Source organism: Branchiostoma belcheri, unplaced genomic scaffold, assembly GCF_001625305.1.
Source record: "Branchiostoma belcheri isolate BF01 breed outbred unplaced genomic scaffold, Haploidv18h27 scaffold44, whole genome shotgun sequence".
Classification (NCBI taxonomy): domain Eukaryota; kingdom Metazoa; phylum Chordata; class Leptocardii; order Amphioxiformes; family Branchiostomatidae; genus Branchiostoma; species Branchiostoma belcheri.
Window position 1 is genome coordinate 292,802 of NW_017804065.1, and position 15,481 is coordinate 308,282.

The following is a 15,481-nucleotide window of genomic DNA, read 5'->3' on the forward strand; positions in this document are numbered from 1 at the left end:
AATTGTATACTGTAAAATAATACATGTATGCATTTTTCAATTCCAAAAATAAATGCCTGTCGAAATATAGCACCTCCTTCTGGAGGTTAGTACTCCTTTAATGGTCTCAAGAAAAAGTTGTACAAAAAACTGTGAATTGTGAAACATTTGTGGAGGTTTAAGGTTTGCTATTTTTGCCTGGATAGTTGACAGCTATTATCTCATCACAAAGTAGTGAGTCTACAGTTTGACAAGTTCCACCATGGTGGTAATTCACCCGGACAGAGGCCTGGTGCACCCCATCCTGTATCAGTAACTCTGCAACCCTACCCAACACTGTTGACTTCATATTTATGATAAGGATTGTTGTTTGTTGAGTGATTTGAATGAAGAAAGTTCTGAAAGCATCCCGAAAGGACGGAATGTTAACTTGAAGCTATTTTGCCTGTACAACAAACTGATTTGACTCTGGGTGTTACATGGAATAATTCACCATGCAAAGTGGTACAAAGAACTGTGACTGACTTGTGAAATGTTTGTGGTGGTTTTATGTTTGTGGCTTGGATGGAGACAGCAAACTCATCACAAAGTAGTGTGTCCAGTAGACAGTTTGACAAGTTCTATGATCACCCAGATGGAGGCCTATTACACCCCATCTTGTATCAGCCAACAAAAAGATATGCCACAAGGGGTGGTTAAACCCTGACCAACATGGTCAACTGATCATGATGATAATGTTTATATGATAATGATTGGTGGTGTTGTCATTTGAATGAAGAGAGTACTGAAACCGTCCCTAAATGACGCAATGTCATTTTTTTCCAGTGTCACATATGCATGCTGATTCAAATTTTGTTTGACTCTGGTTGATACATGGAATAATTCAGGGCAATGGCACTGAGACTGTCCCAAGAAAATTAGTGGTACATCGTGGAATTTCTATTTGTGCTAGTTTTATGTTTTGGCAGGGAGTGTCCATAGCAAACTCATCACAAAGTAGTGGGCTGATCGTACCACTACTACTAGTTCCTTCACCCGGATGGAGGCCTGGCGCACCCAGTCTTGTATCAGCCAATGAAAGTGCGCATGCCACTCAGTAAGGGGTAACTTTGACCAACATGGTTGACTAATGATGATGTATACAATGTACATGTATATGATACCTAGAGTTCCACAATCTCATACCTTCGCGAAAAAAAAAGATAAGTAAGCATCACTTTAGCTACCTACATACCAAAAATCATGACGATCTGTCAACCGTTCATGAGTTATCGTCTCTTGAACATTATCAAACAAACGCCACTGCAGTTCCAGAGCAAGCCGCCAGGGGCCCCAAACTCGTGTCACTTTTTCCTCAGCACAAGAGCTACCACTTAAATTTTGTGACCCTAGCATGTCTAGGTCATGAGATATCAAAATTGGAAGTTGAGCTGCAGTACCATAAGAAGCCACTAGGGGTCCCAAAATCTAATCATTTTGAGGTTTTATCAAGACCTACCCACCTACCAAATATCAATGTAAGCCTTCGTAAGTTATTGTGTTTACAGACACACACACGTACGCCTCCGAAAACATAACCTTCTTGGCGAAGGTAATGATTGGTGTTATGATAAAGATTGTTGTTGTTGACAATGGAATGAAGAAAGTTCTGAAACTGTCCCTCAATAATGGAATGTTCATTTGAACCAATTTTCTCAGTGTCACAAGCTCTCTGTTTGTTACTGTTCATGGAATAATTCAAGGCAAGCTCTCTGTTTGTTACTGTTCACGGAATAATTCAAGGCAAAGTTCCTGGCAACTATGATGGATGGGCACCCATCGCTGTTTGAGACTTCTGTTACCAAGTTGGGCCACACAGCTGAACAAAAGAATGTACTTTACTGTTTACGTAAACAAATCACCATCTATGTAATCTTTCATGATTAAAATCATGAGTATCACATTGAGTCACTGCTGGCCTGGATTATGGCTTCTATGGACACATTATGGCACTAGAATTTAGTAGTAGAAAATTAAATGTGGCTTTGTACAAATAGTATATTGGTAATAAAATGCTGTGAGTCGGTGTGGATTGAAGGCTCCATGCATGCATCTACAGAGGGTACAAACTGGGTGACGGTGACGTTTTGACATGAAGGTACTAGAAGTCACCACAGGGCCTCCCTGCATCTTCACTGAGGGACACCAATTAAAACTACAAATCAGGAAAAACAAATCAAGCAAATATTTCCAGGTTGACTCCGTACCTGGGTACGTGGGGTCGGCCATAGTTTGCGGAGTGACTCTTTGTACCGAAGAAAATTTTACTTGAATCGTACAATCTTGAATGATATCGAGTTCTATATACTGAGGAAACAGGCATCAACTTTGGGAAATCAGGAGATCCAGAGGAAACTGGATGGTGTGCATTGGGACCTACCTGGGCGTGCGGGCGAGTGGTAGCCCAACGGGGGCATTGGGGCGGCGGACCTAGGGGACATTGCACCACTTGCGTCTGGGGCACAGCCGATAGTGGGGAGGGCATGAGTCGGGGACGGGACTGCAAAAACACAGTCTGGTCCACGTTGGATCTACGTAAAAAACACTGATGATTTATGAAATCGCATCTGTTTTTAAACGTTGCTATATTTTAAAAGCATACTTCATTTAGCACTTCGTATTAGTTTGTACCGGTAATCATGATAACACAATAAAGCTGTAATGGTGTGAATTCCTGATATGAAACATAATCTTTAAAATATTTCATTTACAGTTTTCTGCGGACTGAGACCATCTTTCGTTTTTTTCTCCGTTTCCTTAGTATTGTCTTGTCTACATTCAAATTATTGTCTAATACTGGTAATAGCTAACACTGAAGAAGGATAGGCTCCACATCATATAACTTATAAGTTATAGGCCTTCCTAGGTACTGTACTTTACCTATACAGCAGGTACTGGTCTTTCCCCTTACCCTTTAAATCACTACAAAAATGCCACGTTGCATGCAGTAACTCCCACTCCCAGGTAGAACAGTTCACAAGGTATCCAACTGCTGCTTTTTTACTAGATAAAGTTAGTAGTGAAATGCAGAACTGGAGTTCCAACGTGGCTGAAACAACTCTCAGTCTACACTCTACAGTGTCTTATTCTTGTCTACACTTTAGTACAATAAATCACCACAAAACGCCCACGTGCCCGTTACAGTGGGTAACAAACTTTCGCTTAAGTTTAACAACGAACCTCACCTTACGGAGCCTGCTGCTAAGCTATGATAACACAGTATGGTCCGGACTTCTAAGAAACCTGAGTCTGCAAATTCCTTGCGTTGAACGCCATATAACAGTTCAGCGATAACAGTTCAGCATTCGTAGTGAAACTAACGTTACCTGTAAAGTTATAATAGCGTGTCCATATTCAGGCCGAGCGGAATTTACCAGACAGCCCCGCCCACCCTCACTAAATACGTAGAAAAGCAAAATAAGTACATAGAAATGCAAATATCTGACGCGTTCTGTTTACGTCTGAGGGTCTTCACCTTTGGCACACTCTGTAAACTTCCTTATAAGGAAGTACCGGATACACACAACTACCGGATATGACGTATGGAAAGTTGGGTTTTGCTCGAAATCTAATAATTTTTCTAGTGTGCACCGCCACGGATTTCTTCTCCACAGAAATGAAATTTGTTCCTCATTTCGTTTGGTCACAATTGTTTGCAAAGTTGCTCGTGCTCATGCCCGTGTTTGACCTTTGACCGCACCTCTCGGGAAAACTTCGTACCAAAAACTTCAAGCAAGACGGTGCTGTCTACTCCACTGCAGCCTGTGATAGGTCGATTTAGGTTTGTCATTGTTCTCTGTGGATATGCTAGCTCACACCAAGGAAGGGAATACCAAGTATCTGTAGACTCGCCATACTCTAGGACTAGGAGTGGCTGCTGTCAACACAGTTGCTAAACTTGCTTTGGTATATTTTCAGTTCTTGTAAAAGTGCCAAGGTACAGACTATAACAAGTTATAATAAAAGGTCCAGGTGACCATCTTTGAGTTTTCAGGGACCATCAAGTTCACAGATCTTTTTTGTTTGTTTTGGTGAATCACTGAATGCAGTTGGAACGTATTGCACGAGCCGTTCCTTGACCTGTCCCCCACCCCAAGGTTTACGCAAATATGAAGAGAGGAGCCAGAGACAAGAGGTAGTACTGTGTATTCCAGAGAAGAAGTGCTAGAGTGAACTAGATCTAACCAGTTTCCAAGAAGTGGACTAGCCTACTCACCACTGGGGGTAGCAGGTTATACCATTCCCATAGGGGGAACTACATGGATCAGAATATTGGATCCTTATACAGTATTGAATGATGTGGCTTATGAAACTCAATGTACTTTTTGTTGTGTCAATCAAGTATTGTATTACACCACTTCCTGAATTCCTCCACATACTGCCCACTTTAAAGTGTTGGCCATAGGACATAAAATCAAAGTGACATTCCTATTTTATTAACTCTTCACAAAATGGACACTTTGGTCATCATAACGGTAGCCAAATCCTCCTCACTTTACTCTAAAAAGAAAGACAACTCCATCGTAGCCTTCGCAGTAGTCCTGGGTAACCGTGCGTGAGATGGGCTCCCACAATCCCCTGCGCTGAAGGTCAGCCATGAGCGGCTCAAGCTTGTGATACTCCTCTACTGTCTCGAGGAAGAACTTCCGGATCCCAACACACACAAAACCACCTGAACAGAGGCATAATCAGTAATAATGCATGAGTTTAATAAGGTATCACCTTGGACCATGGATTGATTCAATACATGGAACGCTGTGGAATTCATTAGAGATGCAGTTGTGAAAAAGGCTTCTATATATAGACTCAAAGTCTAACAGTGATCATCCAGGATTTATTCATCAGTAACAATATCCTATCATGTTACAGTTACTGTATTACAAAGTCCACGGATGTGCAATTTACCACAAAAATGATGCAGACTTTGTCATGAATTAAGTCATGAATTCCATTACCATGGATTCATCAATCACCATGATCTTTGAGTTCCATCCTTGTTTAGGTTGTGACTACCTAGAAAGGCAAGGCAATGTCACACTTAGCATGACACAAACTGTTATAAATGGTGGCCTTTAGTTTGCCTTACCTGGTTTGACAACTCTGACAAGTTCTTCCAGACAGTCACACTTCACATGACCCTCACAGAATGCCCCACAGCAGGAGGTGGCATCATATGTATCTGTAATTTCACAAACACAGCTAGCCTTTGAATGCAGATACATACAAGATGTCACACCACCCACAACCAAAAATAATACTTTACTAAATCTGGGTGAAGAAATAGTAATTTTCTGCTTAAATCCATGTAGTAGCTAACAGAAAAATAACAGAAACAATAAACAGTAGTGGCTTACCATCCTCTATATTTAACCTGTTTGCTCCCAAGAAGTCCAAGATGAAGTTATTGTACACCTGTTTGGTCCTGGCGATGTCCAACATCTCTTGGCTGGCATCTAGGGCATCCAGATTACTGAAGCCCTGCTTCAGGAGCTGACCAAGTAATACAAAAAACAAGGTGGTCAGAGACAGCAGATATCAAGCTTCCTCATCAAGCAGAACATACACAACACACAGACAAGCTAAAAACAATGGTAGGAGTGCAACTAATTCATAATTAGTACAAGTTCATGCAAACACCATTGCTATTTCTTTTAACAATGAGATACAGGTTATGAGTGTTGTTTACATTGAATGAATAAGAATGAACTTTTGAATGAAACAAACAAGTTCAATGTAAGACCTCCTCTCCAACAAACCCCGTTCCTGCTGCTACATCGAGAACACGAGCGTTGCTTCTACTCCCCAGAGCCTTCACTAATGTCTCGGCTACCTGGCGGGGTCCATTGTAATGTGATGTCTTCATGTCCTGCACATACAATGAAAGGTAAGGTCAGCAATGATTATGAAAATAATGCAGATCCATTATCATAAATTAGCAACTCCATGAGATCAGGAATAAGAGGGGTTCCTAAATGTGGAATGACATTTCTAGTGTACTCTGTGTTCCAACATACATGTAACTTACCTAAATATTGTTATAGATTGAGTTGTAAGAACAAAGGGGGGTTGGACTACTATATGGTATAAGGGTGCAGACATTCCACATCATACAGGCCTTGTGACATACCTGTTCGTACAGGGGTGCCCATGTACGGTACAGCTCCTGAGACTGTTCCCTCGGGATACCAGGGGTTAAAACATGCCACAATCTGTGGTGAACGTCGTTGGGCGTGTCTGTCATGCTACAGTAGCTTCAACTGTATGAACGTGTAAATGATGTCACATTATAACGGTCACGGACCACGGTCAATTTTTCCACAGGGTAACGTTACCCTAAGACAGTGCTTAAAAAAGAATCAGCATTTATAACCGTTATAAACTTTGCTTCAAAAGTGGTGAATTTAAATAGATCTAAGACAGCAATGCGGCACCCACTAGTAAGACCGAAATGTACATTGTATAAAAGGCCTCAACAGGCCTAGTAAAAACATTACCCGGACTAGACCTGCTTTGATGTGAGATTACGTTACATAAAGTCGGTGACGTACCACCAAATTCTCAGCTGCGAAAGTGGGGGAAGCTGTCAAGACCGACACGTTCTCTTGTCAACGTCTTCCACAAACGGTACAGAAGTACAAATTAAACCGACCTCGATCGGGTCAGATGCAGGCCCCTTCAGCTAAAGTGCTCGTTAAAAAATATAGGACATATAGGGTTAACGTTTTATACCTCCCGTGTTTGTGTGGAACGGTCGTTCTGTAAAACAGTAAGTTAACCACCAAAAGCGTTGAGAGATATTGAGAGAAAAAAAGTTTTGAGACAAGTGAAGGTGAAAGTCCTTCCGGACAAAAAAAAAGCCGACCCAAACAAGGTTCAAAATTAAAAGGAGATTTGTTAACGAACAGTGTTAATTAGTATCACTGCCGATCTGGCATATCCAATAGCTTGCTCCCCGTTCCATTGTGACTAACGTTACTTTATGATGCGTCAGAATCGTGCGAACGTCTACAGAAATTACTGGTTGAACCCAGCCTGGCTGAACCTACCTCTTCCTGGCCCCAAATTTAGATGGGGCGGTTCAAGTCACTAGGGGTCATACCATAGCTTCATTGCGTTGTCACTGAGCCTCCCAGCGGGTTTGGCATGTACTGCACGCAGCGCTATCAAACTTTGTAACCTGTAAAGGCAGGCACTGCTGATAGCAGATGTATGGGGCAGTACAGGGGTAATAGTTGTGACAGAAACTGTAGACTCAAAATCCGTAAAAAGCGTCACGATCTTCTATATCCCAACATCTGCATGGATGGAGTCAACGTTAAATTGATGCTGTCTGTCTGATGCTGCCCTTGGTGCTAGCTCACCATCGGTCACGTGACCAAAACAGGCGGCCATCTTGAATTCCCCGACCGGTTTCGTGCAGCGTTTGGGTGGTACAAATTGACTGAATTATCAAGAAACTTTCAACCGTTTTGACCGTCTTCTGTATTGTCGGTGAGCAAGTTCTTTTGCTACGTCTGTTTGCTTCGTTTAAAAGGTGATTTTAGTCGAGCCCTACGAGAATAAATATATAAATAGGCAAAATCTTTGCGAAAATAAATATGTGTGTGCCCCCCTCCCCCCACTTTTGAAACAAGATGCAAGACTACTTTTGTGAATGTTCTGTATATGTGTATTCTGATTTTAAGTGTGCTATGTATTTTTGTTGTTGTTTTGTGTAACAACAACCCTAGGAAGAATTAGCCAGCGACATTAGAGAGCCGTTTGAAACTTCGGAGGATGGCACCCACTGACCCAGTAGGTCAAGGAAGAATAGCCACAATCATGAAAATTATTAAAGCCATTTTTGGATCTCAGGTAACCCAGATTACCCACCATGCCTGGTGAGAAACATAGTGGAGCGTACAAGGAGGTACTGCCGAAACAGGGCCAGCTGCACACCGAAGACAACCCCACCATGGTGCTCTGTAAACCCAAGATCCTGCCCATGAAGTCAGTGACTCTGGAGAAGTTAGACAAGATGCAGAGAGAGGCTCAGGAGAAGCTGAAGGCTCAGGAAGCTGAACAGGAGGTTGGAATTGACTTCTGTTGAAAAATTATTTAGTAATTCTCTTCAGGGGCATACCCCAGTTTATCTTGGGTTTCAATTCAATGCTATTATACCCTCAACTCAAGTCTAACGTCTGTTTTGTCAGGGAAATAATTCTGAAGCAAAATCCAAGACATGATTTCAAAAAGCTAGAAACTCTACCAACAATTTAAAGTTAATTCTAATCCCATACTACACAGTCTTGCATGTGTTAGGTAGGTAAGTCTCATAGTCATACGCACAGTTTGTTGTTGTTGTTGTCCTTGTACAATGTCTAGTATCTCGCTAGACGTGGTCTCTTGGTCAAGTTGGTGCTGGTTTGCACTTGGTTCAGTTCAGAGTTAACTTGTCTCGCTAGGTATTTAACTCTTAACGTTAGTGCCTTGATTGTTGTTAAGATATTCATGTACATGTATAACGTTACATCCTAGTCTGTTTAGATTGCCCAGGACCATGCAGGGCTGCCATGTATTGCGCAGGGCGCTGTGTAGATGAAGAGCTGACTTTAACACAGGCCACTCGCAATGCTGAGAAGACCTACAAGTACAAGTAATCAAATGAAGTGCAAGTACAAGTGTTACAGGCTTCCTGGATATGTATATAGCAGAACAGAAGATACCATACATTGTACCTTGTACAATTGTTGTGCCATAATGTTTTCAAGTTCTAAAGCAGCCTTTTCTGCCCAGGCTCAGATGCTACAGTCAGGAGGCAGCAACAATTTCCAGCCAGGCACCATGTCTGACTTTAACTCACAGGGTGCTTCAGGGGAGATGGACAGATACAACACAGGACAACAGGACAGCGAGTATCACTGAACACACAGGGTAGAGTCGATTGGGAGTGATGAGGGAAACCTCTCGCTGTAGGCAGTGCTAACATCATCTTTTCTTCAAGACTTTTGTTAAGAACTGTCACTCTAGCTACTCAGGACAGACAATTTCCACTGTTCCATCCGTCCTGAAAATCAAAACTTTGTGACATTGTACATCGAGTGTAGTCCACGCTCAACACTCAACAGTGCCACAACTCTTTCATGGTTGTACTACCGATATGTTAGCAATGGCTGTGCAGAAGGGACACCTGTCTGTTACTGAGGGCATTGCATCTCCTGCAAAAATGGTTACACTATCAAGTGTACTAGGTGTCATTCAAACATTTGTAAATACATGTATGACTTTTACTGACTTTTACTGGTGCTTATATCCTGTACTGTGCCCTGTAATATTAATGAATAGTTTCAAAGGTGAGAAAAATATGATGTGATTTACTATGGACCAAGTTTTACTTAAATGTTTTTCCTGAGAAATGCATTTGATAGATCATGGGTTGATATTGTAAAGTGACAAGTGACAGAATATTCATGATTCATTATGAGTGGATGTTGTTGTATTTTGTTGACCCCATGATTGTGTATGTCATGTGATGCACATTATATCATATGATGCACATTATATAGAAAAAAATTGGTATATATATATATTGGAAGTTGTAAATATGGAAGAAACAGCAATTTGTAAACCAAAACTGACAAATAACAAAGGTTTCAGTTTATATAGTATCAGAAATCTTATTCTCCATTAAGTTATTTGCCTACAAATTTTTGAAATATTTTTTTCCAGACCAATACATGGTACTTTATTTATGGTACAGTCAAAGCTGTAGTACAATTAATGAAGTACTTGTAATTTGGTGGCCCCTTAGATGATTTTCCCCATTGACACAAGCATTATGAATCCTGTCTATAGTGACCACCTGTCCACATAGACCAGATTTTATTGGCCCCTTGAGTGGTCTTCTTTGGGCAGTTTTGACTTTACTCCTGAAAAACAACTGGAATTATCCTTGTCAAAATGTAGTCAAGTGTGGCAATAATACATAATGGTTTCCAGCGCACATATTGTGTGTTTTCGTGCTGAGTTTGAATTATTGTTCCTTTTAGTACATTCCTCAGGGCTCTGTGGGATGGCTTAGGATTTAAAGAATTAAGGCTGTGGCTTAAGGGGACTTTGCAGTTAAAACAAACCACCCAACCCACCACGGCTTCTTGCAGTCTCAAGCAACTAAAATGAGATCTGCTCACTCTATGGCGTCTCACTGTTCATTTGTTCCTACTGTAGCAATCCCCGGTAAGTTGGTCGCAGACGTCTGTTTGAGTTAGATACCCCGGCCATATCCCATGGCAAACAGGCCCTTTGTAATTGCAATCCAAGCAATAACAAACCCGGCCAGCAGAAAGCGGCAGGCATTATTAATACAGGACGTCAGGGAGCATGGTAATGTATTTCAGGTGTTAGCGCAAATGAATTCATAAAGCAAGCATTAGGATTCATTATCGGTGTGCCTGTAACGTGGCGACTCGACGGTAATAAAAATGAATCACAAGCGCAGCACATTTTCATGCTCTCCTGCATAGGCATTGCACACTTCGTGGCTTGAACATATTCAATTAATCTCCATCCCTTCCCATAGAAAGATGGCAAATCTGCCGGCTCAAGTCAGACAAGTTGCCAGACCGATGAAATAATTCTATGCATTTTTAATTATAAGAGGCTAGAGCTAAATACTGGGGAGGTGTACATCATAATCCTGGGTATCAGCACTAATCTCCTGGGAGGCTTCGCGGCCATGGAATAATTTTCCCCTGTGCTGTTCATGCGAAGGGAAGTAATTTGCTCTGCACATAATCATTCAATGATTTGATGCTTAATAAGGACGTAAAAATGCCGTTAGAGGCAGACATAATACATATCATTATGGCAAACTGTCGCATCCTCTCTGTACGCCGACGTCTGATTGACAGCGCAGAAGGGTTTATTTCGCAGTCAGAATGATCAAGTGGCGAAAGTGAAGCCGCTCCGTTTACCAGTGGAGCATTCTCTGTAACAGGGCCATGCTAGGTTTGCATGTGTTTCGTAGGCGGGCCGAGGATCAGAACCCAGTTGGAGGGGAAACTATATATGCCTCTCACACAGGGCTTAAAATACCTCCTGCATACGTGCATGTTAGTGCTTTTAAAATATAAAGCTGTGTAGGTTTTTCTGCTGTCAACCTGCACTGGTCCATGTGCTGGTTTATGTAGATTTTTATTTGTATATTGATAGGTACCAGCAATGACAATGTAGTAATGACAATGGTTTTTGAACAATTATTAGTATGATCCATACATGTCTTCAGTGTTGCAGGTAAAATTTGTCTGGTACAGGTAATTTTGTACGTTACCTGCACAAGTGTAGACAGGCAGAAAAAAGTATTTTGAGCCCTGCGAGTCTCACAGCCTCCTAATAGGCGTTCTTTCCCGGAGATGCATGGAAGACCAGAGGGGACGTGGGAACAAACGAGTAGCTGCCGGGTGAGGGTTGGCGTGTCTATGTGCAAATTGATACACTTATATCCACCGTGGTTTATGGAAGACGTGGTTAAATAAAACAGAAATCCGCAGAAGCAATTTTCTCCTTCCCCCGAGGAGACGACATTGTTTGAAGCCAAAATGAGGAAGCCGGATTCTCCCCGTCACCGTGGTTACACCTGGAAGCCCGACGAGTGCAGAACAAAAGTGACAGCGTGCCTGAATAAGCGATATGATGGATGACAATAAGGCTCGATAATTACACCCCAGTCTCTTGGAGATTTAATTAAAGCACTCCTGCGATTGACAGCCTCCCTTTCAGGGGATGTATTAAGCTAATTAAATGAAGCCCCCTAACAAGCAGAACACCAAATGTTACATTTGTCTACATTTGATTGGTTAAGGCTGCGTGAAATCTGTGTTTTCAGTGACTAATGCGGATAAACTGCCAGAAATGTGGCATAATTGGTCTGCATTGATTTGAGTAATCAATTACCTCGTGCAGCAATTAGGCCTGATAACACCAGGCTCCACCAGGCAGCAGCGGGGAAGTGTTCGGCTTTATAGTTGCTGTAGCAACTTTTTATACTGGGAAGCTTCATCATAAAATATTGTCTAACGCAACAATTCCCACTGTAGATGGTCAAATGTTATTTTTTCCTTAGTCCATCCTCTAGCAACTGACAATATTTGTAGTTTTTACAAACTGAACTTTTACTACACAATGTCTATGAAACCTGCCTGAGTTTCAGTCCTATGCATAGATGTGCACACTTTCACATATTTCTTACCTGGAAAGCGATAGTGTGGAATTGAAATTTTTTTTTTGGGGGGGGGGCTTGTCACGGTGTGTGTTATTTATAAGATGTACTTTTAGGCCACACCAATTTACTTTATTGGTTTGCAGACATTTTTAAGTAAAATTCAGCATAAAACCAGGCAGGAAGGAAGACTTACTTATTCACTCGCTGAAACTGTGTGTACTGGTGAATTTTTACTTTTCCCTCAGACTTGGTTTGATGTTGATTTTTCACTTCAGCATTATTACTTCAGCACTCAAGCATAAAATGGTTCATGTGCACCACAAAGGCTCATATTTGGCACCAACAGTTAAAGAATGTCCATGTCCTCCTAGTTATTATCAAAATTGTTGTACCAAAATATGAGTATTTGGGAGTAGAAAGGGCAGGGAATTCAACAACCAAGAAGTTACATTGGAGTGGCCTTATCTACCTAGGCTAATTTACAAGCATGGAAAAAAAAAGCAACATTACCACTGCCATCTAGTGTTCTCTTTCCGAACTGCATTGGACTAGCCTTCATGGAGACCTTCAGCCTAAGGCCAGGGGCCAAGGAAAAACTCATGCTGTACATAAAGGTATCTTGTACCATCCCTTCAGGCCATTTCAATGATATTTCTGGTTTAACATTTCAAATCTATAGGCCAAACTCAGATCTCTGCTGATATTTGTATCAATTATTTATGATAGGAATAATCTTGCTTACAAGCAGATAAAGGTATACCATCCATAATAACAAGATACCAGCAGTATTGAAACCTGTATATTATTCCAGGGAAAATAACTGTGTATATTGTGTTGAGCCACTATGATTCTCTGGTACCAGGCTAGACAGGGATGTCAAATATGTTGGAAGGGTTTCAGTACAGATTTCCTGGACTACCTTTTTTTTCTAATTTCAAAAATCATACAGTGGCTGATGACGAAATTTCTAATGAATTTATAAAAAAAACGGAATGTTGACAAGACTTAATCAGTCTCAGGATTGTCTTCAATCTATATGGTATTTCTAATGCCAGGCTAGGCAAGGATGTAAGATTATTGGAACAGTTTCCGTTCTTATTTCTTGGACCTGCCGCCCTTTCCCAATTTATACCAAACCAACTGTGGCTGGGAAAGATATTTCTTATGATACATTGAAAACAATGCAAATGTGAGAACTTTCTCAATATACAATGAAGACTAAACGTTAACTTATGTATCTTTTGCCTGTTACTTTCCGAGTTATTTATGTGAAGAACAGCACTGGCACCCAGTGATTTTTACAGACAGCAGCTTGTTTGTACATTGCAGCTGACAAGATATAAACTTGTTATTTTAGACCCCACCCTAGCTGTGACATGGCTAGCTACTGTCTTTCCCCAGGCAGCCGGTCCTGTTGGCATCTGGACACACCAACCACCCAGTCTCCAACGACTGCAAACCAATATTTCCTCCCAGACATCAGATGGAATTATGCAACGGCTTTTGCCTTTTTTGTCTAAAGCAGCAGCTAGACAAGAAAGTCGGCGGGATAAGTCCACTTAATACCCTTAGCAGGAGCCACTGGCGGCATTATGCATTCACCAATGGCAGTATATAGGTGGTCAGTCATGCCGAAAAATTGAAAACCGAGTTTCATTGTAATGAATCCTTTATAGTTGGTGCCATCATACATCATCCCAATACACATGGCAGCGCACATTTGTCATTTAATATAGCCAGCAAAGTTTGTGATTGAAATTTTATTGTGCCCTAACAACTGTAATATGGAATTATGGAGGTGATATGCGATACTTCATTTTCGGGGAAAGGCAGGCATTTCTCACCCCGGAATAATTAATTTCGATGAATGCTGCTTTGTGAAAGTTTTATAGGGTGGGAATAATGTGTAATTTATTTTTCCTGTGGGTGAGGTGCCAATGTCGGCAAAGATTGCTTGTGTGTCCCCTTCATTTATTCTCCGGGATCCAATGTTGCCGTTTTATTTGGACCAGTCATATTGTGTTCAGGAAGGCCAATTTTTCACCAGGGGTCTGCTGCCTCATAAGTGACAATAATTTCTTTATTTCTGTCGGTCCTGTCACCTCAGATTGGTGTCGTTTCCGATTTGGTCTGTTCTCCATTTTGATGAAAATGATTTGTGTCAATCAGGCTTCTCTGATTTAGTTATAGGGTTGTCATTTTTTTTGTAGAAGATTGTGGGTCAGAAAAATGACCATGTACTAGAAAAACATTTCAATGATTTAATCTGTATTTATTGAGGAATTAATTGATTATGAATTGTTAAAGTGTCACAGTTGCTGGTTTTTTATTCAATTTTGAGGCCACAACAATTTATTTCCTTGGTTCTCTGACATTAATTTTGACTGAAAATGTAGCAAGTGAACATCATTAAAGCAGAGGGCAAGTGTACTCCCAACATTCCAATGATGTGAGGATACAAAAGCCTCTTATTGCTTTACTTTCTTGTTTTCTACCTGTTTTGTGAAATAATGAAAGTTGAAAGTGAAAGACACCATAGTAAAGAGTTTTAATCAAGTCTTCTTTTAATCAACCCATTTACAAATCAAAACTTTAATCAATAGCTTACCATTTCATGTCTAAAACTATAAAGAGGATGTTGTGATATAGATTTGTTTCTTTTCAAATTTCTTCATACAGTATGGCATGCTGACTGTGAAAAGTGACTGGAAATTAAAGAAACTAAACAATGTAATCTTCGTTCAAACTTTAAGATTGATATGCTTAATGTTAAGAGCTTTTTTATCACTCAACAAGAAGACTTACTGACAGGTACATAATAGTATACATCTCTGACCATATATTCTTCAGTAGATATTAAAGAAACTCTGTTGTATGCAGAAAAGCACATGTATATGTTAAGGTACAGAGATTGCAATCTGGCAGAATTGCTGATTCCACTGGTGAAGAGATCCCAATCAGAGTCTCTGTCGACAGAGATCATGATCTGCCAGTCAGTACCGGTAAAGATCCCTATCAGAGTCTGTAAATTTTTCTGTGCAGGTGGATATTCGGTTAAAACACAGTAAGAATTTCTGAACTTCAATCCATGTCATCTTAGATCGGTGGATTGACTTGAAACTCAGGATTTATAAGTAGGAGACCACACTAACTCATTCCAAGCATCCTGATCCCGATCTCTGCCGACTCTGATTGTGATCTCTGCAGGTAGAATCCCTGATTGTGCCTGATAGGTATCTCTAGGCCACACCAATTTAATTTGTT

The 15,481-nt window shown here is 40.9% G+C and overlaps 2 protein-coding genes across 2 annotated transcripts; one reads left to right on the plus strand and one right to left on the minus strand.

The window, feature by feature from the left end:
- Positions 1-4,168: 4,168 nt before the first annotated feature.
- Positions 4,169-7,297, minus strand: LOC109478545 (ubiquinone/menaquinone biosynthesis C-methyltransferase UbiE-like). The gene is made up of 6 exons (XM_019780161.1): positions 7,065-7,297; positions 6,146-6,275; positions 5,759-5,884; positions 5,373-5,508; positions 5,105-5,197; positions 4,169-4,690 (listed from the first exon to the last, which is right to left on the minus strand). The coding sequence occupies exons 2-6, from the start codon at positions 6,257-6,259 to the stop codon at positions 4,509-4,511; spliced, it is 651 nt and encodes a 216-aa protein (XP_019635720.1). The 5' UTR covers positions 6,260-6,275; positions 7,065-7,297; the 3' UTR covers positions 4,169-4,508.
- Positions 7,298-7,388: 91 nt separating this feature from the next.
- Positions 7,389-10,000, plus strand: LOC109478547 (BBSome-interacting protein 1-like). Its single transcript, XM_019780162.1, has 4 exons — positions 7,389-7,509; positions 7,873-8,086; positions 8,794-9,095; positions 9,132-10,000. Exons 2-3 carry the CDS (start codon positions 7,892-7,894, stop codon positions 8,920-8,922), a joined length of 324 nt encoding a protein of 107 aa, XP_019635721.1. The 5' UTR covers positions 7,389-7,509; positions 7,873-7,891; the 3' UTR covers positions 8,923-9,095; positions 9,132-10,000.
- The last annotated feature ends 5,481 nt before the right edge of the window (positions 10,001-15,481 follow it).

Bases quoted from the DNA above. Each gene is read 5' to 3' on its own strand.
- LOC109478547 (XM_019780162.1), top strand. From the start codon at position 7,892: ATGCCTGGTGAGAAACATAGTGGAGCGTACAAGGAGGTACTGCCGAAA. The intron at 8,087-8,793 runs GTTGGAATTGAC...TTTTCTGCCCAG, and splicing joins CTCAGGAAGCTGAACAGGAG to GCTCAGATGCTACAGTCAGG.
- LOC109478545 (XM_019780161.1), bottom strand. From the start codon at position 6,259: ATGACAGACACGCCCAACGACGTTCACCACAGATTGTGGCATGTTTTA. The intron at 5,509-5,758 runs GTCTTACATTGA...TTACTTGGTCAG, and splicing joins CGGGGTTTGTTGGAGAGGAG to CTCCTGAAGCAGGGCTTCAG. The intron at 4,691-5,104 runs GTAAGGCAAACT...GCCTCTGTTCAG, and splicing joins TGTCAGAGTTGTCAAACCAG to GTGGTTTTGTGTGTGTTGGG.